This window comes from Penicillium canescens (assembly GCF_028828765.1).
Source record: "Penicillium canescens strain IBT 15451 chromosome Unknown utg000007l_segment0_segment0, whole genome shotgun sequence".
Taxonomy (NCBI): Eukaryota; Fungi; Ascomycota; class Eurotiomycetes; order Eurotiales; family Aspergillaceae; genus Penicillium; species Penicillium canescens.
Window position 1 is genome coordinate 71165 of NW_026703969.1, and position 24606 is coordinate 95770.

The following is a 24606-nucleotide window of genomic DNA, read 5'->3' on the forward strand; positions in this document are numbered from 1 at the left end:
ATCACTTGTCTCACCCACACCCACCTCAAACGAGCATCGATCACGCTTCTCTATCCTCCCTGGATCTGCGAATGGAGATTGTCTTTTCTGAGACTTGAATAGTGGGTTTGGCAGTCGAGGTTCCAAAAGGGGTAGACATGTAGAGCCATGCCTAGCATTCGTATACCAGAATGAATGGACCTCCTGAAGTTCAATCGAAATACTGCATTGAAGAAGAACGGTCAATCGATGAGCACAAGGCAAGCCCATTGTGACAGTCCAGACATTGTTGCATGCTGGTAGAGGTGAACGCTCTGTGGCGTACCTAGCTTTCTGTAACTGTTGCTCAATAAGCTTAATAGCATGTCGAGTAATTTGTGTGGTGACCTTTGAATAAATCGGGCGTGATGCGACAAGAGGATTCTCTAAACGGTCACGCGCAACGTCCAACTTGAGAATGTCAATTTGAGTTTGGAGGGCTCGCTTCACTTGTTCAAAGACAATCAGCATGCTGCCAGATGAGGATCCGATATGCTTTTTGATAAAGGCATGTGAGCCTTCAACACGTGAAGTTGCAGCGTTTCCAAGATGCAGATGTTGCCTAGTCCAGGCGACGACAAATTTTTGTTTATGAATAAGCCACACCCCCTTCACATAGTGAATAACAGACTGATTTTTCGCGCACTTATAGACTCAAGATCAGCAAGTCGTTTATTATATTCATCTTCTGTCGGGGAGTGGACAAGCTTCATCCAAAGACCGTAGAATTCATCAAACCCTTCCGAAGTGGCAAATTGACCTTTAGCTCTTGCAGTCACGTTCTTATTGATATGCCAAATGCAAAGTAGGTGCGGATTCAAAGGGCAGACTTTCTCGATAGCATTTACTAACGCGAGATCTCGATCGGTACAAAGAACTGGAAGATGTTCAGAGCGCTGGAGAAACGAGAAGAAAGTTTGTAAAGCCCACACATAGCTCTCAGTGGTCTCGTTGTGCATAAAGCACAATGCAACGCTGAAGGTAGCATTCGATGGTGATACTCCAACAATGTGAAGAAGAGGCATTTGATATCGATTTGTCTTATACGTACAATCTAAGACGAAGACCCTGTTGTATCTGTTGGCGAACTCAATCGACTCTCTATGCGCAAATATTAGAAACATTGCATGGCCTTCAGAGTCTTGCTTGAACCCGAATCTCCATTCCTCTTGAACCAACAGGTCATGAAGATATTCAAGAGGTGATTTCCCGCCTAGCTTTTCCCGGCGGATCGTCTGCCGCTTGTTGTAGATATCGCGAGATATCAATGGAATTGAAGGTTCTTTCTCACGAAGAAGAGCCAAAATGTCTCTCGGTTGTGTTCCGATCTCCACCATTTGGCTGAGGTCTTGTAATTGGTCACTTGTAAGCTGGCGGGCTTGTGGATGACCCATAAGATCGTCAGCCTCATGGTTGTGAGTGGGACATCGAATTTGTAACTCCCATCTGTTATTTGGGAGCCTCTTTCCGTAGAGCTTGAACGGACAATTAATTCTCCTTGTGGTGGTAAATCGCTGCTTTGCTCCGTCTGGAGCTGTCAATCGATCCCTGTGTTGTCCCCCTCGATCACAGCCTAGAATGACTTGTCTGTTGGCTGTTGAGCGATGTATAGTGATAACATAGCCATGCCGGATAGCATGTTGACGAACAGAGATGAGCAACCCCTCGCGGCTGTTGAAGATGTCTTCTTTAGGGGGTTCCATGGTCTCCTAAGTTTCTACTGGGAGATTGAAATAAACCGGGAAATTTGTTTTGACCAAGGGAGATGGAATGTGTGGCATTTGCACGAGACAACGATTATATAAGCAGATGAGGTGTCCGCAGTGAAAGTTGAGGTGTCCCTATCAGTTCCCTCCCATCGACATAGCTTATGTAACTAGAGTGGACCCAAATAACGTAACGTATTTCACATGCGAGTGGCCACCCCAAGCGAGTGGCCACCCCAAAACACCATAGTAAATGCGATAAATTACAGCTTTATATTTCAACAACCATGGCCTATGAGTATTTTTCTTCTTATCAGAATGTTTTTCAGGTGATATCTAGCCTCTTTATGGAGATTGGAGAACTTCTATGACTTCGTGATTGAGAGATATATATTTATAGCTCATAGCAGTGTAATTTTCAGTAATTTTTGAAATGAGGATAATACGGCCTTTTGATATCCTTGAAATTGAAGCACAGTGCTAATACGTCTTATCAAGGAAGGCTTCCAGGGATTGTTTCGTGGGATGCACGAGATTTCTTATCGCCAACTTCTCAAAGCTGGAACATATTCCAGTTATCACGCGCAATACAGATAGCGGAGATGGGACCAATTCCTTATCTCCAGCGCCCACAAATCCCAAGTTTAGTGTGTTGGATAGATCCGCTGATATGAGATCGGGCCAACGCATGCCCTGCAATGAAAAGCTATATAGCAAAACATCGCGCGAATTGCGGCTTGCGTCTCAGGTCTCTCTATCTTTGATTTCCAGATTGACAAGGGATTCGATGGATTGGTTCTTGTTTCTGGCGACCTGAGAGACCGTGGCTTTTCCCAGACGATCGGCAAGTGGGACCCGATGACAGGGTGTTGAGAGAGGAGGATTTAGATGAGAGGACTATGTCAAGTAGGCAGCTTGAAAGAGATGTAATAACCCCTGAAAGAGCATTTCTGCCCTCCACGAATACAACTGTCACATAAAAAGCAAAATAAAACAGTCCCCACGGAAAGGTACCCAAGCACGGTTGGACAGGAGGACGAGGTCAAGCGGAAACCAATCTTCTGATGAAAAGGTTGTTTGAAATATAAGTGCAAAATATATCGCATTTACTACGTGTTTCGGACTGCGCTGCTCGCTTGTGCGTGCCGCTCGCATGTGAAATACGTTACACGCTGCTACAGTACCACAACAATGATGCCAAGAATATCAAATTACTGTACGAAACACCAAGGAAAGTGGGTCACTCAGTATAACCCCTGTCTAGGCGGGTAAGTTACCACTCCATGTTTCGAGCACTTCTACTCCGTAGTCGGCTCTAACAACACATCCCTGGTTGCCTTGTTTACTCCCCTATCTTTCGGTCGCTAATCACTCGGTGATCGCTGTGGATGCGATGAGTGCTTTGACAAATTGATGTGAGGCATCTACGCCGTTATCGCCACTCCGAATCCTTGCTTCAGAAAGGGTAAACAAAAGCGACTCGGTCGGTCGTTGGTTAACAGAGCTTGTTGATATGAAAGACATCTTCTGGAATGCAGTCCACAATAATGCTAGGTTGGAGCTCTCTGTTAATTGTAGTTAATTGACAGGGCAGCGTTATTCAAGGCCTTGAATTCCCCTTCCTGCCACATACATTGGGGTTGGGGGCGGGGAATAGATTACGAACGCAGTGCTGAAACTGGTAATAACTAGCGAGTTCTGGCAAAGAGGATAGTACAAAACTATAAATTGGCAGGTTGGCTCTCCGTTCGCTTGTGACTCCCATCTGACTGGTCAGATCATATCTAACCCCACTGTACGAACAAGCTATACATACGCTTACTCCTGGCCAAGGATGACCACAACAATTTCCCTTCCTAATATTATGATACGATGTTGAGGAGAGACAAACAAATGAGTGAATATCAAGCCCTACGCGACTATCCTCACCTGTCCAGAGACTATGAAGGTAAGGGTGAACCGAAGATCATGGCCTTCAATTTTACTAAGTCTAAAGAAAACCACCCAAGGCGTCTGCCACGCCGGCGGCGACGTACAATCTCACCTCCACCTATACGCCCCCAGAAGCGAAAGAGAAACATGACCGAATCTCTATCCCAGTCATCCTGTCCCTCGGAATCATTCCTTTTAACCAGGCTGCCCCGAGGGGTCAGGCAGTTGGTCTGGGAGGCAGCACTAGGTGGATTACGTCTTCATATTATTCAGCGGCATAAGCGTCGGCTGGGACACATTGTATGCCCACAATTAGATTCTTGCGTCATTTGCAATGAAAAGGTTGCGCAGCCCGTGAAAGGAGATATAGCTCAAGTCACTGGGAGCCTTATAGCTCTCCCTATGGTCTGCAGACAAATGTCCGTCGCGCTTCGTTTCTTCTGGCTCTTGAGATTGGAAATTCTGTCTTGGACAATGACTGATATTCGCCTAGGTACCGGGAGACCATCGATGTCTTATACGGCCGGAACACATTCGAGTTCAGCAATGCCTGGACTTTGAGTTACCTTCAGTCAACAATCTTGCGGCATCGATGGGACAACATCCGTCAGATTGAGATTCGGTGGAGGCCACCCAGTGGAAGAGTACAAGACAGCAAAGCGGGCGTTATTTCTTATTATAAAGCCGCAGACCAAATCGTATGGAAGGACACTTGCCGCATAATTAAAGACATGGGAGGTCTAAAGCACTTCAGGCTTCAAGTTTGCGGGCTCGACGTGCTGTCAACTAAGTGGTCTGAGTTCCTAGGACCACCGGGACACTTGGACATGAACGGGACATGGGAAACTCATCTTCAGGTATTACCATATCAAGAGGGCCTCATGGAGAGGTTCCTTCCTCTTATAAAGCATGCCTTCGAGCAAAAAGGTGTTACCCACACCATACGGATGTCAGGAGAACACTTGCAAGTTACGGCAAATCTTTATAATAGATATTGATAATCAGGAGATCTGCAGACAAGCTCAATCAGCAGTTTCTTAATCCAATAAGCGTAAAGGTACTGACTGGTCTGCAAAATTCAAATTCATCACGAGTACAGTTACAACATGTTTAGCGAGTAGACTTTTTTTAGGGAATGTAGCTAATGAAGCAACAATGTCTAGTTCCTGACAGGACCGTGTTCACTCCAACAGAATCAGCCCCCCGCGCCACCAGGATGAGGTCATAGCATCACGGTTGCGCATGACTGGCCACATAGCTCTCGCACTGCCTTCATATCCATAGAAAACCCGTGATAAAGTGCGCAAATAGGCTCTCCAGAGTGAATGATGGATTAATCGGTTTTGAACTTGGTTTTCCGACTGGACGGGAGCTGTGCATGAAGTCGTGTCTCTCACATCCTCTTGTTGTGCCTTACTGCCACTGCAACTCTTTTCACCGGGAAACTGGGACAGAATTTGTAATCAACACAGTGATCAACCAGCGCTGTTCGCAAGAAGTCAAGGCACCTATTACCTGCACCGAGGCCGCGAACCGTTGGGACCACCACTGCTCCGCACCAGGAGGCAGACATTGATGGCCAGATCATGAATACTCCATCGGAATCCAGGAGGGTTCAGCAAGCTTCAACAATGTCTGTCAATTGCTGCTAGTCAAATACCAACGCTTTCCAGATTTCCCGTGTGTTTCCCAAGAGGATGCCCGTGTTTCGAAAAACAGCCGTTCTGAGGCTTGCCCCTGGCCGAGCCTTAACGAGGCCCGTGGGCCTTAACAAGTTCCGTCCAATAGTTGAACTGTCTGTGTCATCGGCACACTACCGCCTAGCCGTATTCAAAGAATACGATCCTAGACCGTGTGTAAGCTAAGGGCCTTCCTGTCTTCTTTCTATGGGGACAGTAGTTTCACTGGTACTACAAATTCGGCTGCTGGGTCCGAGTGCGAGTCGGGTAAAAAGAAGACGGATGGGTTTGAAGGAGGCAAAAGCACACGTTCCATATATCTAGGAGAGAACAAGAGCAAGAACAGAAAGCAGGCGTCATATAGGTCACGGATAACAAAGAAGACAAGTAGCAAATGCTGCCCATCTATGCTTTACACATGCTTTTCCCATGTGTTATGTCCTTTGGCGTATATTTTGTGACCCGTTCGAGGCCTTCGTAATCGTCCCGAGGGACCCTCGCAAATCAGGTCATCGACCGATGCATCGACAATTCATAGCAGCACCCTCGTCGATAGAGACGGCGGCCGGTAGAAGCTCCTTCAATGACAATTAGCCCATTGTCTACTCATCAAGAAAGAGACCAGTAGTACTGTGCTTATCACTAATCACTATTCTTTGATTGTCTTTCCAGCCAATTATACTCAAGTTCCAGCTAATTGGGTCAACCCCCAAGACATGGTCTGGCCATTCATGGAATGTTTCGATGCATGCTTCTTCTAGGCATGGTCCACACCATACTCCGGGTTGGTTCAAAGACCTATCTGACGCAGAGCCTCCTCTCACGCCTGAAATTGAGCTCTCTGCGAAGGATCCCGCTGCCGAGTCCTGCAGTATAAGCATACCGAACATGAGCGGCATCGGGTCGTTTGATAAGACGCTGACAGTGGATGTGGGACGACCTCTTGGCAGGATTTTCAAGAATTCACGTGTCTCATCTGTAGTCAGGAAGGACGCTCCAATCACGGTTAGACCGCATACTATAGCAATTTCTGCGACGATAATCCCAATACAGCGTTGTGGGATACAGGGGCCGCTTTCATTATCTCGAAGGTCTGTAGCGTCATCTGTCCAGCCATTTGGGTGAAAGCCACATACCTGTCAGGTGTTGCGAGTCACATGTTCGTCATGTTGATGCCAGCTGCCGCTGGCATCCTACCTATATTTAGATCGTCTCTCGTTCTCTCGCACTCTCTCCTTGTTTCCTTCACCGTGCTAAAATTTGAGACGATCAGACTTTATTAGACCTCAGGAGTCAGATCGGACCCAGATTTTTCACTCCCATAGTGAAGCCGAGACCCCAACCTGGAGTCAAGGCTGACTCCAGCACCCCCGTGGGATAGAAATGTCTCTTGAAGCCACCACCATGTTTGACACCTAGATAGTGAATTTAGGTTCAAATCCTCTACCTGCCTCCTCAGTGTGGCTAGGACCACCTCCGGCAAGAGCACGTAAGTAGACGATAACGCAAAGAAAAGTAAGATCAGCTACATTGCACGATTGTCGCCCTCATCGCGTCCAAAGCTCTAAGGCTAGGAACCATACTCTTCAGCTCCCTCTGGTTGATCTTGAATCCCGTCGTGGGATACTTCGGGACGAAATACATTGCTCCGGTCAATCGTCTCAACCCCGTTAGCTTCGATTTAGCATGCTCAATCTCCTTGATTATCTGCACCGTCTTGCCGTGGACAGGCTCCTTCAAAACCACAGACGCCATCGGCTCATCGACCTGCAGTTCTGTGTTGCGCACCCCGACCACGACAACGCTAGATAATAACGGGTGGTCAAAGAACACGGACTCAATCTCTACAGCAGGAACATGACTCCCGTATCCCTCTCCCTCCTTAACCTCCTTAATATGGGGGGGCAAGCAATGTACACGTTGCAGTCTTCATCGAGATATCCGTAGTCGCCAGTGTGGACCCAGCCTTTCCCGTAGAGATCGTGGTCTGTCAACTCGTTATCCATGTATCCCTTGAGCTTGGCAATCACATTTCGTATCAAAATTTCGCCTTCTTCGTGGAGAATACACGACCGTAGACTCCCACTTATGCTAGTGAGATTAAGGTCTTATTGGTATATTAATGTACATAGGGGTTCACCAGGAACTACGAATTGAGCATTATTGGCGTCGCGATCTGACTAATGGCTTACTCTGTGACGGATATGACGTTGTGACGATGAAGGAGACAGGAGGATATGGGAATAACCTCAGGCGTTGCCATCCATGAGATGTCGCAATTACCTTACGAATACTGCACGAAACCGGGTCTATGGATGATCCGTCGACATAGTTTGTGTAACTAGAATGGACTCATAAATAGTGAGAAATAGGGGTAATGGATACAGAGCCATTTACATCTCCAATTGGCCAGATACAGTACGGATCGCGACATTTGCTTGCTTTGGAAGGGGCTTGTGTGCTTAGATCTCTCTCTTTCTGGCTTGCCTTCCTTTCCTCCTTCTCTCTAACTTCAGTCTCGTCCAAATGCACAAGTTATCTCCTTGATACGCTTCCTGGCAAGTAACAGGGTGACTTGTTTGACCGTGTGACCCGTTTGGCCGTGGATTACGTTACATTGGGGTCACCGTTCCTAAGGCCGTGGCCACAGTGCAGTTGGCCACTGGTCCGCAGAACTTGTGTTGAACGGGTCAAATTATCAGCTGGCGAAGTGACCGGCTTACTAAACGGGACGACCGCGGGCAAACCAAGAGTCTAACCCAATTTTGGCAGGAAAAGACCGAAAGGAACATTCCATTCCTGCGGAAACGAAAGAGTAATGCATGCAGAATCCTTTTCCCCAAACGGTACATGGGGAGAGCAAAGGGAGCTTAATGTCTGTCAGAGATGTGAAATCGAGGACAGTCTTGGGCTTCATCTCCATCTCCATCTCCGTCTCCATCTCCATCTCTTCCACTTTTTCCCCGTCAGCTGCATGTGCAAAGGCTGCTTGAGCCTTACTTTTCTTATTCAGCCCCATTGGCCAACACTCAGAAAGAATTAGCTCAGTGTCACTAGTTTTAACGCTCGTGTTCGAAACCTTGAATAGGCGCGGGATACACGGTTGGGAAACGGGGCCCGATGTGTCCAAAGGTGGATGGGCATGTCCAAGACGTGGAGTCCATGGAACAGGAGGAAGAGAAGTTTGCTCGGGGCATTTCGAAAACTTTCAAGACAATTTGGAGACTTGTGAGATTCTGGATTGGATCGCGCGCATTGAATTGGCCTCAGCAATAGCCTCCGCCCTGAGCGTACGTACGTGAATATAATGAGACCCGGCCGCTGGCTAGATGAGGGCAAGCGGAACCAATCTTCTGATGTAAAAGTTGATTGAAGAAAGAACGAATATCATGAGCCAGGTAGAAGTATCCATAAGATGGCTAAGATACACGGCGTTACGAACCACCGTAATGCCAAGGATACCAAGCAACTATACAAAACACCGTGGGTCACTCGGAATAATACGTTATCGCCCCATGTCTCGGCATTTCATGAAACGGTCGGATTCATTCGTATTTATTTGGAATGCTGTCCTTTTCCTCAATTAAAGCCACGTTCTAGTTGTCAGCCATAATAATAATTTTTCCGATCGACAAATTCTGCTTGCCTTCTTACTTGTTACTGCTGACCCTAGGAGCGACATCCTATACTTCACTCCTCCGCCTGGCAACCTAATACATCGCTAGTCGCCAGTCTTCAATCTCATCCAAATATACACCACCTCGTCATTTACCACATTTTCGTCGTCATACACTATAATCCACACTATATTCCACTAAGAGGTGGATAGCACATATAACATCATCCACACCGGTATACCGTTCGATTTCTTTCCTTGGCTCGCTCAACTGCACGCACCGAAGAACAAGATAAGGGTGTCACTATACTGCTTCACTCCTAAAGTTTCGAGGATGACCTAAGCTATAACTCGAAAGACTGAGCAGGGAGTCACACCTCCCTTTCAGCCGCATCTCAATCCTTGCGCACCAACAGGAAAGACCGATTTCCCCGTAAGGGAAAAAGCGCTGCCTCATGCTTTTCTACCACCACAACTGCTAATACAACTACATCAACTACTACCATGGAGACATGCTCGGAAGTATCCACACACCACCAACCTCAACTACACTCGGCACGGCAAGGCCGAATGAAGATTAACTCGTTGCTGAACCCTTTAATTGACACCGGACCGGACGAACACTGCACGGCGAGTTCGCCAAACAGCCAGCACATGATAATTTCATCCTCGCCGCACAGCGGCGGCTACACACATTCACCAATCTCCTCACCTTCTCTAGTCCACCATTGGTATGGACAATACCGGGGCCACCACGACACCAGTTCGGGTGCAGCACCTACCGCCGCGACACGTATCAGCAACCGTAGCCGACGCTCGAATCATCACCAGCACAACCAGCACCAGAGCCAAATTCAGCATCCAGGAAGCGGAAAGCGCCACCATAACCGCATGTTCCTGTCCTATCAACCAACGAACAGGTCCGTACACTCCTCGCCGGACCCGTACCACTCCCGCAAGCAGCACGACACCGTCTCCTCCAGGTCCAGCGACAACGGCGACCGGCGACGAGCGCCACGACCGAAGTACAAAGAAGAAGAGATGTACTTCATTTGGTACCACCGAGTAGACCTGTGCCTGGGGTGGAAAGAAGTGCGCGAGAGCTTTAATCGCCGGTTCCCCACCCGGCAGCGGCGAGGGTTCCAGGGAATTCAGTGCAAGTTCTACCGGTTCATCAAAGAGAAGAAGTGTCCGACGCCGCGGGAGCAATGTCGCATGCGGAATGACGAGTTCCTTGAGGAAGGCGCGCCGATAGGGGCCGAGTCGGGGGCTTCACGGTTTGGTGTGAGGGGGTGGACGAATGTGTGGTATCAGTGGATGCGCTAGGATGGATGTTGAACTAGCCGCATTGTCGCCGTGATGACCATACTCCCATGACTCATGACTGTTTCTATTTTTGATCTTATCCTATTTTAATCAGATTCATGTCAGGGAAATGACGGGACAACTGGGAACTATGTGTCATTGTTTGCACCTTTTGCCCGATACTTTGGTGGGGGTTTTTGATTGGCCTCTTTTTGAACTGCAGCTGAGACGTAGTGAAAAATTTATTTTTCTTGTATTTGGACAGTTCCGGACAAGGACATTATCGAGCAAAGTGGGGTAGTAAAATACGCCCGAAATAGCTTAGTTCCATTTGTGTCGTGATTTCTATGTTTTGATAGGGGATTCTCGACGCGCCGAGAATCGGGGACTTTCAACCTTCTTTTCCTACTCGCGTAAGCAAGGACTCCCTAACGTGTCCTCGCATCTTCTGCTCTTTTCATCTTTTCTTCAACTAGTACAATTAACTCACCTCATCTTTTGGGATTGGTTCCCCTTGGTCAATTAGCCCCATCTCACGTACGAATGCCATACTGTAATAACTTGCTTTGACAGCAGGTAAGTCACGAAGTGGTGCGCATGCCAAGCTTTTAAAGACGGGTCCGCCAGACCTTGAGCTAAACCAATTAGGAAAGAGTTGCGCCAATTGTCGAGCTAAGCTTCTTCGACCCTCGTACTCAATTATTTGCTACAAGGATCTGGCCACCAGGATGGCTCTATGCCTCGCCCACCCCCACACACCGTGTGACCTCGATGGCATCCGGTTGTCCCTCCGGCTGCCGTAGCACACTCTGGTACACTAGGTTGGGATTTCCGACAACCTCGAAGACAGGCTTATCACCCTCGGGCATGAAAGAAGTGACAACGCGCTCACGCATACCCTCCGTGTTATAGCCCTTAGTGGGTCCTCGCTTCGCAGCCTCCCTTTTCTGCTCAACACTGCTCCGAACATACTCCAGGTACGGCGGGTTGCCCGGATGGATCACATTGTCAGCCGCGAGAACCGAGCCAGGAACGATCATACCATGGTGCTCGCATAGCTTCAAGTCCGTAGTATACGCGGGCTTATAATGGTCAATAAACATAAGCTCGATCTTGGTCACCTCCCCGCTCTGGTACAACTTGTCGAGCGACACATCGCTGCGACCGACAAGCACCCGCACAAAGTCGCGCAGACCGGCCACCTCGATTAACATGTTCGCAATGGCTCCCCACTCCGGGTTCAGCTCTAGACTGAGATAGCGCTCGCCGCCGTTGCGTCGAACCGCCTCGCCGAAAAGGATGGCCGAGTAGCCCACGTAGCAGCCCAGTTCGATCATCGTTTTGGGCTTGACTTCGTCGATTAGCTCTATCACGATTTTGCCTTTGGGCTCGCCGACGGTCATCATGTCGTAGTCCTTTTCGAATTCGTCCATCAAGTCGAGCACTTTTTGTGGATGGCCTCTGATCTCATCGAGGTTTGGCTGGCCGTAGACAAAGTGAAGTAGCTTCATTTCTCGGCCTGCTTCACGTGAACGCTCTCCAACTCGGGGATGTGGGGGCGGCGACGTGGACAACGGCATCTTTGAGGCAGGGAACGATGAGACTTGATGGGAAGTAAAGAGTCGTTTGAAGTTAAGGTTGCAGGAAGCAATGGTGTCAAATGGGACGTATCGGGCGGGTAGAACACTCGTGAAACAGCCGCTTTTAAAACAAACAAGACCGGGGTCTGAGTAGTCAGCGACACGAGGGGATGAGTAATACCTCTCTACATGACCCAACTGATTGGAGTTGCACGCAGCCGAGCCTGGGCAATATATTTCCACTCTCCTAGGAGTATGTGGTCCCGAGCACCTCGGGAATAAGATGTTCAGAGATGAACAGTGCGGCGTCGGGCTTTTCGGTTACTTGGGGGTAGTACATTGGGGAATTAGATACTGAAAACGCCGATTCCCATTCGTATCTTGTCGTAGGTTCAGCCTCACGAGCCGCACATGCACTACTAACATGAGGGGCCCCGAGGAACTTTTTCTGCGTCGCTCCACAACCCATAATGTAGACTAACAAGTTCGGAGAAAGTCTGAATGAATGCGGGAGGCCGCCAGAATGTACGGTGTGCGCATCGCTGCTGAGACATGGGCGGAGACAGTCTGAACGAGAAGTTCCGATGAGAGCTCACAGATCCCTGTAAAGAGGGGAGACTTTTGGACCTGATGGCGACGGGAGCCAATCTAAACTGGTGGCTGGCAAATTAACACGGAGCTGATGGGGGTCACGGTATCCGACGTGCCTCAGCAAGCCGCCGTAATTCGCCATTGCAGGCCATCGTTCTTTCGCGCAGTGCTTCGGGCCAGGCAGAAGCCAAACGTTGTCGACAAAGCTGAGACATTAATTATATCCTCATCTGGGATGGCCACCAATTCCCTATTGCTTAGGTAGATAGGGTGCCCGAACCTTGGGAGGCGGTCCTCATTCGTGGCCATTCCCGAAGGAAGCTGACTTGGCCCGAGCGAATACGGGAAGCCTGGTTAATGTGCAAATAGGCCAGGCGCTAGATGGGATTCGTGGGGATAGAGTGGAGACTTTGATAGCTGGAAGTCAAGGCTTTTTCAAGATGGTGTGGAACACTAAGATCCCCCAATTCTTGGAATTTTCCACTTGTAATAAATACCTGATTGTTTGGGGATTTGGCAAGCTGCGTGTCGTCACTCGTTGTCCGATGCTTTATATGGCTTAGCATTCTAGAAGCCCTCTAAATTGCTAAATCTAGGATAAGTTCCGAGGTCGAAAGCTTGTGTGGTCTTCGCAGCTGCTACCCTAGATACCATACTATTTCTATCACAGCTTTTATCACTGTGTCTAGATACATATCATCATCCCGAAATCTCTCCTACCGGATGCTACCGCCGCGTTTATCTAACAGATGGCTTGTGAGCTTACGTTTTCATAAACTTAAAATTGTGCGATTTAATATAAATTCCCCCTAGATGGCTGACAGTGAAATTATGCGGAGAATGCCACTATTGATAGAAATTACCATACCACCAGTAGCAAACCAATTTATCTACGAGCAATTTAGCACAAAGGCGACGTACAAAAATATGGTATAATTATGAATGTAGCAGCCTAGTGCGTGCCTTATTTTGAAAAACATTTTGCGCTATTCCTGGTATATAGTGCGCTGGACGGGACAGACGAGCGAACTGTCGATTTGTTGCACTTTTTGCCGATATAGAGCTTCTGCTTCGAGAGCTCTTGGGTAGTATGCGGTCGTGGACAATATACCGCCGGAGAGTCTTCGTCTATTGTCGGCGTGCCCTGTGGAAGTACTTCTATAGATTGCATTGAATGACACTACCATAATCGGGCACCAGCTATACATGCGAATCTAAGGTAGGACTAAGCACCCTCTAAGATTTTATTTCGTAGGGAGTTAGGGCCGAGGTTAGGGGGAGTGTGGAGAGAGCGGGTAGTGTTAAATAAGTGTTATCCAGTATTCTAAATCAGGTCGCCACAGGATTCCTAGATAGTAGCGGCGATTTGTACTAACGCATAGGCGTAGCCTTATAGCGAGGCTATTATGCGTGTAGTGACATGTCTGTTATGCGAGATTTTTAGACTCGGAAACCGAGATAACTTCAAGGATCAGGTATATTACAAGAACCCGGGTGTTAAAGCCAACGAGATGACTGAAGATGCAAGCACTATCGCTCAGTATTCAAAGGTCCCTAACGTGTTGGCCTCATATAATGGCGCTTTTGTTGTTAACGTCGTGTTCGAAAATCTACTCCTGGGTAGGGTGGCCCGCTCGCCTGAGAGTTACATTAAGTAGAACATGGCATAACTGTTCGTGGAAACTCGATAACTATCCCCGGAGCCGCACGTGGGCGGAGAATACGAGCGCAAGGGATCTGACTAGGAGAACGAAGGCACGAGCTCCTTTTTAGTTAATTTTACTTTTTCTTCTCTCATCCTCTCTCTCCTCCCCCTTTCCCTAAGCTTCTCCTTTCCCAGTGGTGTCGATCCTCCTCAACTTACACATTGCCTCCCAGTCACGCTTGTCCTCCATATCGTCCTCTACGTTCTGATGGGTACTAGCTTTGCCTTCGCCATACTTGAGTGGTTAGACCTATCTGCCTATGCTACTACTGGCTGGAGTGCAATCAGCAGGTGTACTCTTGGGACCCCCACCAGTGCTACAACTACACGACCGTTCATTTCAGCCCCCGGATATTCTGACTTTCGTCCTCTCCACCACCTGCTGGAAAATTTTGGTGTCTGTTACCGCCCTCGTCCTTCCGTGGTTGTATACTCGAAGGGGCTTCGTGAGCCGAAAGCTCAACACCATTCTCGGTGTTTCAATCTTCGTACTTTACTTTGTCACCTCCATCTTCTGGCTAGCTTGCTTTGCTGGTGTCGTCGCTGAGCTCGGTGGCGGGAGCTGGCTTGACATCGTAAATGCTGTCATTGCCTTTCCGTTCTCCTCTGGTAGACCTTCCCGACTCAACTTCACTCCTTCACTCCTTATGCTAATGAACACCCGCTACTCCTAGGTTCCTATTCCTCGCGCTCTTTATTCTAACCCTCCTCGCCGTATGCGGTGTGATGGTTTCGGACTGGACCGGTTACTAGTCCATGAAGGAGGGAGTAGCGGACCCCTTGTAGCCGCAGGCCTCGACTGTCCCTCCCCTTGCCAATGATGTGCCAATGGATCAGCCCCATAACCCCGTGATGCCGCCTCGGAGCTATCGCATTGTGATACTGAGGCTTTGCACAACCAAGTCATCTGCCACTAGGGCGACATACAATCAGCAGCTGAGTGCCCAGAGTGAAGACTTATAGGGGAACTCAAGGCGGCTGGGGCTATTCTGTAATACCGGGCGACCACGAGCGCGGCTGTACTCCTGGGCCATCTTCATAAGACGCAATTAGGGGTACCATGGCGCCCGAGAGGGCAGCAGGACTCAGAAAAAGGGATATTCGCTTCTTTTGCTGTCCGCGAAGTAAACCACGGTCAGGTACAGATCCAGGCAAGGTAAGGGCCCTGGCTTGCAAGTACCTAGGCTCAACCAAGATCTAGTGAGACCACCTACTAGACGAATCCTGCAAATACAGAGGTCAACGACCCAAAAATCCACAGACCGGTCAAGTCATTCTTCATGACCACTACCCATGGTGACTCAAACAGTACGTATGTCGCTTAGAAAGTTGACACGCTAATGGAAAACTGGTTGTCCAGAGCGCTGAGGTCGCCAGGCAACTTGACCACTTTTGATTGCGAGGAATTAGAAAACGAAAAATCAGTTAGGATACGTGATGACGTCAACCACTCTGTGACTTCTAAAGGAGGTCCAACCGATATTCGCTCGATCCAGGGAGGAAGATACATGAATGAGCAAAATGATCGGCACAAAAGCGAGGTCCAGCTTGAGAAGCAGGTTTTCTCTTTTCGTGTATCAACCACGATCTCCTAGTTAGCTAAATTCTCGACCCACGGAAGTTAGATCGAGGGCTGTAGGAATGAAGAGCCTCTTCTTCAATATCATCGTGGTGGATGTTTGCCATAATGAAAGAGAAAAGCAAGGGCTTGCCAGGAAAAGTGTGGTAATAGTGAGACTATATATGTTGATGGAAACATTGGTTCTCCCCCAGCAACCTTGTATCACTTCTTCAAAGGATGTATGGCAAGATGACCCCCATCTCCACGTGGGATAGCAGGACTAGTACCGTGGCTTTTTGCATCGTGGGTACCCGCTCTTGAATGTCAGAGTCTCCAGTTTCCGTGGAAATAGCTTTGCTGAGAGTGGAGGACGTCGACCCGGGGAAGCCTTGAAAGTTCTACCAGGGAACCAAGTATGCAATTACTCTTCGAATATTTGCCGTTTTGCGCCCATAAGGGGCCCCGAAGGTAGGGATTTGCTGGAGAGGTGAGGCTGTTTGCCATGGTCCATCCCCATTGGATCAGCGAAAGGCTCGTCTTACCTTATGTCTCAAATTAGAACTCATATTTGGAATAGGGCACGCCCTTTGCCCCGACTCTCGGTAAATCGAACCCAATCCTTCAAGGTATTACAGGTGCTGGCTAACGGGCACGAGGGCCACCAGTCTTACCACTTTGGTCCGAGAGTGACATCTGTCGTACCCATTTTTTCTCCCTGTTCCTCCGCCAATTTCTATTCTCGATTCGTGACCATGGTCTTCGCATGGGATCCGACAAGGGTCCACGACAGAGACATCATCTGCCAGTCGCAGGGCCGGTCGGCCCCGCGGTCCATGGTGGCGTATGTGCAGAGATCCTCCTTAACCACGCTGAGAGGGACACTGATCGTCACATGCAGGTGCAATCGATGCCGCCGTCGTAAGACACGTTGTGCTAGCAATCCGCCCCTCCCATGCGCGGCATGTGCCGACGCTGGCCAGACATGTATATACACAGAGGCAGAGAAACGCGTCTCAATCCCAGAGAGGTGAGTGCGGACGGAATTCCTCATGTCAGACCAGAAGCCCATGCGCCCCAGTTATTATCGTCAACTGCAGTCTCAAGCTCGCGCACTGCGCGACCGATCCAGTATTGATACCCATTGCCCGAGCCTATCCAGCGTGCCCTCGAGGGCATCGTCCACAATGACCCGATGTTCGGGAAGTGAGGCGCCTTTGGAGCGAGACGACTGGTGGTATAAGGGGACCGACAGCCTACTTCTGAAACGCTCGGGAGAGCATCGTATGCACCAATCAATCGCACAAAGTTGACACGAAGGCCTTTCTCTAACGATCCCAGACTTCGTGGGAGCATCATCCACTACACATCTTGCCAAGCGCCTCAATCCGGTCTCAACAAACCTGGCGTGGGATGTATGTCCACTTTATGATGACTCATCCTCATTGCGTCGGTCGGTGGCAGCTACATTGCCTCAGTTGCCGCCGTTGGAGACCGCCAAACGGCTCTTCTGGGTGCAATATGCCTATGTCGGGACGATCTTCTCATTGATCCACCCCACAGAATATGAAGAACGATTGGACTTGGTCTACCATCAGCCACCTGACTTTTCCCACCGGGAGACATGCCTAATATATTGCCAGGTGCTCCTGGTTACCGCTTATGGGTTGATGTACTCCGTCAACGAGTGGTCCGATGAGGATGGACCCCCTGGTTTCGCGTACTTCAGGCATGCGCTGGAATTCTTGCCCGGTATCCATGAAGAAGGCTCAATCTTCTTCGTCGAGGTGCTGTGCTATGTGGCATACTACTTGCAGAATCTCAATCGTCGGGATGCCGCTTTTCTTTATGTATGTGTGGTCATTTCTTTGGACAGGTCAATCCACTAACCATATACAGATTGGTCTAGCCCTTCGTATGGCTATCTCACTTGGGCTTCACCAGGAGGTCTCCGATCCAGACTTTAGCGAAACGGAACGAAACCGCCGCCGTCGAGCGTGGTGGTCGGTTTACAGCTTGGACCGGTATGACGTACCCAAACCTCTCATTGTCGCATTTGACCCTCATCTCCCAGGAATAGGCTTCTGTCTGTCAAATCCGGGAATCCCATTACTATCCATGATGAGGATATTGGCACAATATGGCCAGCTGCGCCGGTGGGTTATGTATCCCCAATGTGAGACAATTACTGACTTTCAGCTTCCTAGGACGGGTCAACCCCGGATTCATGGCCATCCATTGTACTCACTCACTATACACAACTCTCTCGTATTCTGGGGAAAATTGGAGAAGGTGAGAACATCCCCGTCGATGATGATAACTATACATTACATTGACCTCGTGTGTCAAAAGAGATCTACCGGAAAACGCCCCGATCTGGGTCCAACCTCATTATATCTGTGCAAGATATTACTAATGACCTTTCCACCTGGTTGCGACAGATTCCTGATCGCCTCCGCATTGACTTCACCACTCTGGATGCCCCCATCGATCGAGAAACCGTGTCAATCAACCTTCACTTTTACTCCTGCGTCAACATGGCTGCCCGCCCACTCGTGTTCTATATCATTCAAAGAAGACTCGATGCAGGTATTCTTGGAACCTCGACGGAAGGTTGGAAAGAAGGCCTAACACCTAACACAGTTGCAGTCATTGATAGCTGTATCACAGCAGCCCGGGCCACAACTCTGATTATGTATGCAGCTGCGAAACATAATCTCATAGGTATGAGCATTTCTTTTTCTTCATTCGTCTTCAAGGATTTCCTTGAAGATTAACCCGATGTTTAATAATAGCTACATACGGCTACCTTGATGGAGAGTACATTTTCTCCGCCGCACTGCTTCTTGTCATGGTGAATGCCGCATTCCCGCACAACGATACCAATGATTGGGCAATGGGAGCCGCACTGAATCTTCTTCAGAGCATGGCTGACCGGGGAAATACGTACCTGGGTTCGCGCCACTCCTTGCTTCTCGAGCTACAGACTGCTATCGGCATTAAACCTGCAATGAGCGGTGCCGATCGCTTGAGTCCTCCTCGGAATGTACCCACTACACCCAAGAGTGAGCGGCCAGCCGGTTTAGGGACGGAGGAGGCTGATGCTCATCCGCCTGTACTAGAAGGGATTTGGCAGCAGCCACCCGATTTTTCCTCGCTCGAGGATATTTCCTTCCCGTTTGACGTCAACGATGATCCTGCGCTTTGGGAGGGTGCGTTGAATGAGATCGACATTGATATGGATACGGAATGGATTGAAAATACTTTGAAGCGATAGCCCTTTCTAGGCAGCAATTTACGAATGCACTTAGACTTGCGATCGCATTCATGAAGGCCACGTAGTTTGGTGTCTCTGCGTCGAAAAGGCAGTTAGCGCAGGGACTAGTACTACATACTCCTTCCAGCAATACTCATCTGAGGCTTTAAACTAAAAAGAGTTCTATACTGCAATAAAGGTATTGGGTCCTCTATCCCGATCGCGGCGACGCAAAAATGCCCCTCTGCCCTTTTACACCCGTCCTTGATACTGTTTGTTGATGAGACTACCCACTTATCGGCCCAACAATTCCGACTACGCCTTGTCAAAACGCGGGTTGGGTCCGGATTCCTCATTCGAGAAACCGCCTGCGGGTTTTCAGAGGGTCCCAGCGGATAGAACCTTTGATTGACTAACTGATTTCTTAGGCTTTTTTGCGGGCCGTTGAATGCATGGGGACTCTATGGCCCGTTTGAACCCCAGTTTGTAAAAGTTTAACTCACATAAATTCAGCCGGTCATCACCGGTAATTCTTGTAATTAACTTGTGTTACATCTTTGCTGGAGTGATACTTCCCTGGAAACAAGCGATGTGCTTAGAGGGCTTCTAAATTTTGAAGGGATAGGTGGTATTCGTAATTACATTACGGTCGAATCCCAGGCGTCTGTCTAGACTAGTACTAGCATTGTCTAGATGCTTTTTAGGACATGGATAGGGGCGCTATTGAAGGCTTCTTACGGAAATGGCCTGTATAAGCAACGAAATACCAAGGATTTACCGGCCAACCAGAGCAACCGGAATCAAAAGAGGAAGGCAATGATGGGATGAAAGAGTGTTGAATCCGACGAATCAAACTACTGAACTCGTTGGGGGAATTGAAATACCCATAAGAATACCCATGACTCTGAGGTTACAATTCGAGGTGGCAAATGTACACCTAAACCACAGAGGAGGGGTGGTGTATTGCATGATAGCGGAACTTCGGTAACACCAGATGTATCGTTTGAGCCGATACGGTGCCGATCATATGTTCTTGATAGGCATTAACACTACGTCTCAGAAGACTGATCACTTGTACATAAACTTTCCCCAGACCATCGGTAAGTGGAGCCCGATCTTTAATCGGTTGGGGCGAGTCTCGAGACCCGAGGAGACCATTGTTGTACAATTTGTGTAGTGGAGTGTCCTTACGAGGGTGTCGTATCGAATATTCAACAGGAATCATAAGGCCGATTGAAGTTGTACAAATCCACTGAGAGCTCTCTTAAGGTCACATGGTGTGTTACTTCACTATAATTCCGAGGCTCCCTGTTACCATGCAGTGATCTGGAGGGACAATCAGACACCCAAGAACCCTATCTCTGAGGTACGCAGTAGTACATTGGGGCCTCAGCTTGTCAATTAGAGTTTCTGGCTCTTATATCCACTCGAGGCGTTTCTTCACGGCGGTAACCCGACCCCACCCGCGGTTTGGCGAGGGCCTGCTGGGAAGCAAGAAAATGTGACAACTGAATTAGTGACGACAAAGCGGAGAGAAAAAAGGGGCTTGGCGCGTTATCTGGTAGCATGGATACATCGCAACTTTGTGACCCCAGGCCTGTGGCTGTAAACCTTACCTCCGTTGCTTCGTTTCAGGGCATTAGTTTCTTACTATTTAGAAACGAGAGCTATTCTCATTCCATTAGCAAACGCAGTACACCCGATATGCGGTATCTCCAATTCGTGATGGTTGAAGCCTTCCCCCTCGCCGAAATGATATATTAGGCGAGGAGGTAATGGCGGGGAAGGAGCTCCGCCCACTAAGGGCATAAAAATGCACAGATTGTTAGGTAGAATGTTTGGAACATCCCTGGACGAAAGTGTATATCATACCCTTGTCTGAGATTAGTATATGTGAGACAAAATCAGTGGGGAGTCGGCCCTCCTGTGTAATATCCAGTGCTTTGCTAGAGTCCTCAGCTAGAGAATCAAAATAATTCTTAAACAGTGATTCGACCACTAATGGTTCTTGTAACAACCCCATAAACAAGCCTCGGTCGTTTTAATAAGTGTTATCCCCAGATCATTCGGGTGTCGCCGTGGTGTTCCTAGACCTTAATCATGGGCTGCATGAATTCGAAACCTGCCGAGGCGGACAGGGAAGCCCTTCAGCGGAATTCACGCATCGACTGGGCTATCAAAAATGACAAGAAAGCAATGGACTGGACGATCAAGGTTCTGCTGCTGGGTGGGTGCCTAATCTCTCTGTTTTGGCAAGACTTTGTGCAGCAGCGATCTACTAACAACATTTACCAGGTGCAGGAGAGTCCGGAAAGTCCACTATTATCAAGCAAATGCGAATCATCCACGGCGGAGGCTTTTGCAGGGAAGAACGTCGCCAAACCCGGGCTGTCATCTACTCGAACATTATCATCGCCTTCAAGGTCTTGTTGGACATCATGAATGCCGAAAGGATACACTTTGAACATGAAGCTACAATGGTACAATCCGCTCACTCCGTGCAAGCTATTGAGAATGATAAACTGGCGAGCCCTTCGACGCCAAGCCATTTTCGGAATTATTGATTAAGGCAAACCCGGAAGTGGGGTCGGATGAGGCCTTCACTGATCTAAATGTCCGCGACGCGATGAGGGAGCTGTGGCTTGATTCAGGTGTCCAGAAGGCCGTTTCCCGCGGGCACGAGTTTGCTCTGCACAACAACTTGAACTAGTGAGTAACGGTGCTTTACGCCGACGACGTTTTTTCACCAGTTTTTACAACACTTTGGACCGCATTTTCACACCTGGGTGGCTTCCTGGTAACCAGGATATGCTGCAAGCGCGACTTCGGACCACAGGTATTACGGAAACCTTATTCAAGCTTGGGCAGATGAATTTCCGTGTTATGGATGTTGGCGGACAACGATCAGAACGGAAAAAATGGATCCATTGTTTTGAGGGAGTAAAGTGCTTGTTGTTCATTGTTGCTCTATCTGGATATGACCAATGCCTGGTTGAAGACCAGAATGCAGTAAGTGCATAGCTTTCTACACGGTTCTTGCTCGTCTGTCATGCTCACTGCTAATCACGCCTCTAACAGAACCAAATGCATGAAGCCATGATACTGTTTGAATCTCTCGCAAACTGCGAGTGGTTCAAGCGCAAACCCATCATCCTATTTCTCAATAAGGTGGACCTGTTTAAAAGAAAACTCGCCGCCTCCGCCATCTCCAAATACTTCCCAGACTATACAGGCCCGAACACCGATTTTGATGCTGCCGTACGGTACTTCTCCAACCGGTTCCGCGGCATCAACCGAGTTTTAGATAGCGAAATTTACATCCACTGCACCAATGCTACGGACAACACCTTGCTCAAGGCGACCACGGATGCGGTCCAGGACATAATGATTCAGAATTATCTACATACCCTGATTCTGTAAGGCAGCCGCATCTCCATTATCGGTGGGCTCTATGCGGTGAATGTCTTCGCTGCCACGAACTCGATTTTCGCTTCTTGTTGAGCACTCTTACGCCGTTTGTTACCTGTGTTGCATTCTTCAGTGGTCCGTCTCCTTCTGCCCTTTGCTAGTTGATCATACCTCATCCTCCTCACGCCATATCTCTCTCGTGCTGGTTTGATTTAGGGGTTGAATTTCTCTTTGTTTACATCCGCATACTACCGTATCCTGAGCTCTGTTAGGCTGCATCCAAAAGCCCGTCAAATTTCGCTAATGCCACGCTCTGGTTTAAGTGGCGATGTTTCTTTCTTTCATTCCATTCCTTCTTTTCTTCCCATTATTTTCCTTCTCACTATGCAGGATAATACCACCTATTTTGTCGCAGCTGATGATTCCGCATTTCCAACGGGAGCATCGAGAGCGGTTCGCGAGTACTAGAACCCGCGGGAATAGAAGCGGATATTAACAAAATCCTCGTCATGCCCATTCTTGATATTCTTCTGATTTGTTTGATTCCTGGTTGATGGAAAAATAAGCCCTGGCATTTGTCAAACCTCGAAATGGCCTGGAGTCTCATGGTAGCTCTCTCTAGGGTGGTCTCTATGAAGACCGCCTTCCGCCGCTTGTTCTAGAGGACATGGTCAGATTGTGCAGCTACTTCTCGAGCACGGAGCCGTTTTCAACGTCGAGGGTGGCCACTACGGAAACGCCCTCCAGACCGCTTCTTTTGGAGGGCATGATCAGATTGTGCAGCTACTGCTCGAGCATGGAGCCAATGTCAACGCCCAGGATGGAGAATACGGATACGCCCTTCAGGCGGCTTGCTCTGAAGGACGCGATTAGTTGTGTAGCTACTGCTCGAGCGCGCCGCCGACCCCAAAGTCCAGGGTGGAGCATACGGAAAGGCCCTCTACGTTGCTTTTTTTGGAGGGCACGATTAGATTTTGAAGCAACTCCTCGAGCATGGAGCCAATGTCGACGCTCGGAGAGGCCAGTATGGAAACGCCCTTCAGGCCGCTCTTTATACGGGACACAACAAATTGTGCAAATTCTCTAAGGATAGTTTGCTGGCCAGCCGTCATCTTATATTCAACTTTCATGAAAGCCTCTTATATACAGTGCGATTAACTTTGGTTGTGCTGTTTTACTCAATGCCTTGGGTCCTGTTGCTTTCTCCACAGTGTTGCTATGATTTTGTAGTTGCTGTGTATTGCTTGAAGCTGAAGATATACCTACGTATAGAGGTTTCCGATGGCGGGAAACACCGAACCGGCTCGCTCTCTCTAGCCGCTCTGAACATAGAGTCACGCGCAAGAACTACAGATGATGGGGGAACGATCGGGGACGATGGCTAAGGTCCCGCTGTTCAGCGGCTCCACATCCCGATCTCGCGGTCTAGTGAAGCTACCTCAAATACAAGATCTATAATAAGACGCAAGTCTGTCAGTGTATGAAACAGATACAAGATGTGCTGTAAACGGAACCTGAACTTCAATTCGGCAAATACGCATCATAAAAGGCAAGTGGGCCAATGGAAGAAACGAAAAATCCCATGATGTCCATCACCTTCATACGAAATAGAACACGGCCAAGTAATGACAGGTAACGATGAACAGGGAGAGATGTGATAAGTGTGAACTGAAAAACACCGCGAAAGAAACAAACAAGCATGGAAAACTCATAAGCGCAGAGGCAGGTAAGCTTCAGACATAGCAGCTTGCACCTCACCGAATAGGACTTCAGATATTAGTAGTATCCGTTAAAACTATCTACTGACAAAAAGAAAAATGTAACCAAGAAGGCGACAAGAGTGGTACCTCGTCACGCTCTTATTTTAGACCTGACGTCGTAGACGACGTACCTTAGAAGAAAGGGAGGAATATACCAGAGCTATTGCTGTGAACATGATCGACACCTCAGCACCGAGGACAAGTAAATCCCTTTTTGTATCTTCCTAGACTTTTAAATTGAGTGGCCTCCCCCGAATTGACACGGTAAGTCGAGATCAATTCCTGGCCAGTTTGAAGCTTCACGAGAGTTAATGCAATCTCAGCTTGACCTCAACCCTCACTTTTCTTATGCAAGATAATGGACGGGTATCGGCTATAATCAGTTGTTAAACTGCATAAAAAGGGGAGCGTAGGGTTTTCATGTCATGCAATACGTTTTGGCCTCCTTGGCTTTTATCCTCACTGCAAAAACATGAATGCTCATTTCCTGAC

General features: G+C 48.5%; 7 protein-coding genes across 7 annotated transcripts; 4 read left to right on the plus strand and 3 right to left on the minus strand.

Annotated features, from left to right (window-relative positions):
- Positions 1-6856: 6856 nt before the first annotated feature.
- Positions 6857-7496, minus strand: N7446_010488 (uncharacterized protein; the record flags this gene model as incomplete). The annotated part of the gene is made up of 3 exons (XM_058519231.1): positions 6857-7139; positions 7253-7426; positions 7486-7496. The coding sequence occupies 3 exons, from the start codon at positions 7494-7496 to the stop codon at positions 6857-6859; spliced, it is 468 nt and encodes a 155-aa protein (XP_058368069.1).
- A 1959-nt stretch (positions 7497-9455) lies between these two features.
- On the plus strand, positions 9456-10277 carry N7446_010489 (uncharacterized protein; the record flags this gene model as incomplete). Its single annotated transcript, XM_058519232.1, has 1 exon — positions 9456-10277. The coding sequence occupies one exon, from the start codon at positions 9456-9458 to the stop codon at positions 10275-10277; it is 822 nt and encodes a 273-aa protein (XP_058368070.1).
- Positions 10278-10990: 713 nt separating this feature from the next.
- Positions 10991-11836, minus strand: N7446_010490 (O-methyltransferase; the record flags this gene model as incomplete). The annotated part of the gene is made up of 1 exon (XM_058519233.1): positions 10991-11836. One exon carries the CDS (start codon positions 11834-11836, stop codon positions 10991-10993), a length of 846 nt encoding a protein of 281 aa, XP_058368071.1.
- A 2556-nt stretch (positions 11837-14392) lies between these two features.
- Positions 14393-14806, plus strand: N7446_010491 (uncharacterized protein; the record flags this gene model as incomplete). The annotated part of the gene is made up of 1 exon (XM_058519234.1): positions 14393-14806. The coding sequence occupies one exon, from the start codon at positions 14393-14395 to the stop codon at positions 14804-14806; it is 414 nt and encodes a 137-aa protein (XP_058368072.1).
- A 1936-nt stretch (positions 14807-16742) lies between these two features.
- Positions 16743-18967, plus strand: N7446_010492 (fungal specific transcription factor domain-containing protein; the record flags this gene model as incomplete). Its single annotated transcript, XM_058519235.1, has 7 exons — positions 16743-16974; positions 17032-17540; positions 17590-17714; positions 17765-17846; positions 17898-17982; positions 18043-18414; positions 18486-18967. The coding sequence occupies 7 exons, from the start codon at positions 16743-16745 to the stop codon at positions 18965-18967; spliced, it is 1887 nt and encodes a 628-aa protein (XP_058368073.1).
- A 3977-nt stretch (positions 18968-22944) lies between these two features.
- N7446_010493 (ankyrin repeat domain-containing protein) lies at positions 22945-23227 on the plus strand (the record flags this gene model as incomplete). The annotated part of the gene is made up of 2 exons (XM_058519236.1): positions 22945-22962; positions 23030-23227. 2 exons carry the CDS (start codon positions 22945-22947, stop codon positions 23225-23227), a joined length of 216 nt encoding a protein of 71 aa, XP_058368074.1.
- Positions 23228-23235: 8 nt separating this feature from the next.
- N7446_010494 (uncharacterized protein) lies at positions 23236-23466 on the minus strand (the record flags this gene model as incomplete). Its single annotated transcript, XM_058519237.1, has 1 exon — positions 23236-23466. One exon carries the CDS (start codon positions 23464-23466, stop codon positions 23236-23238), a length of 231 nt encoding a protein of 76 aa, XP_058368075.1.
- Positions 23467-24606: the final 1140 nt, after the last annotated feature.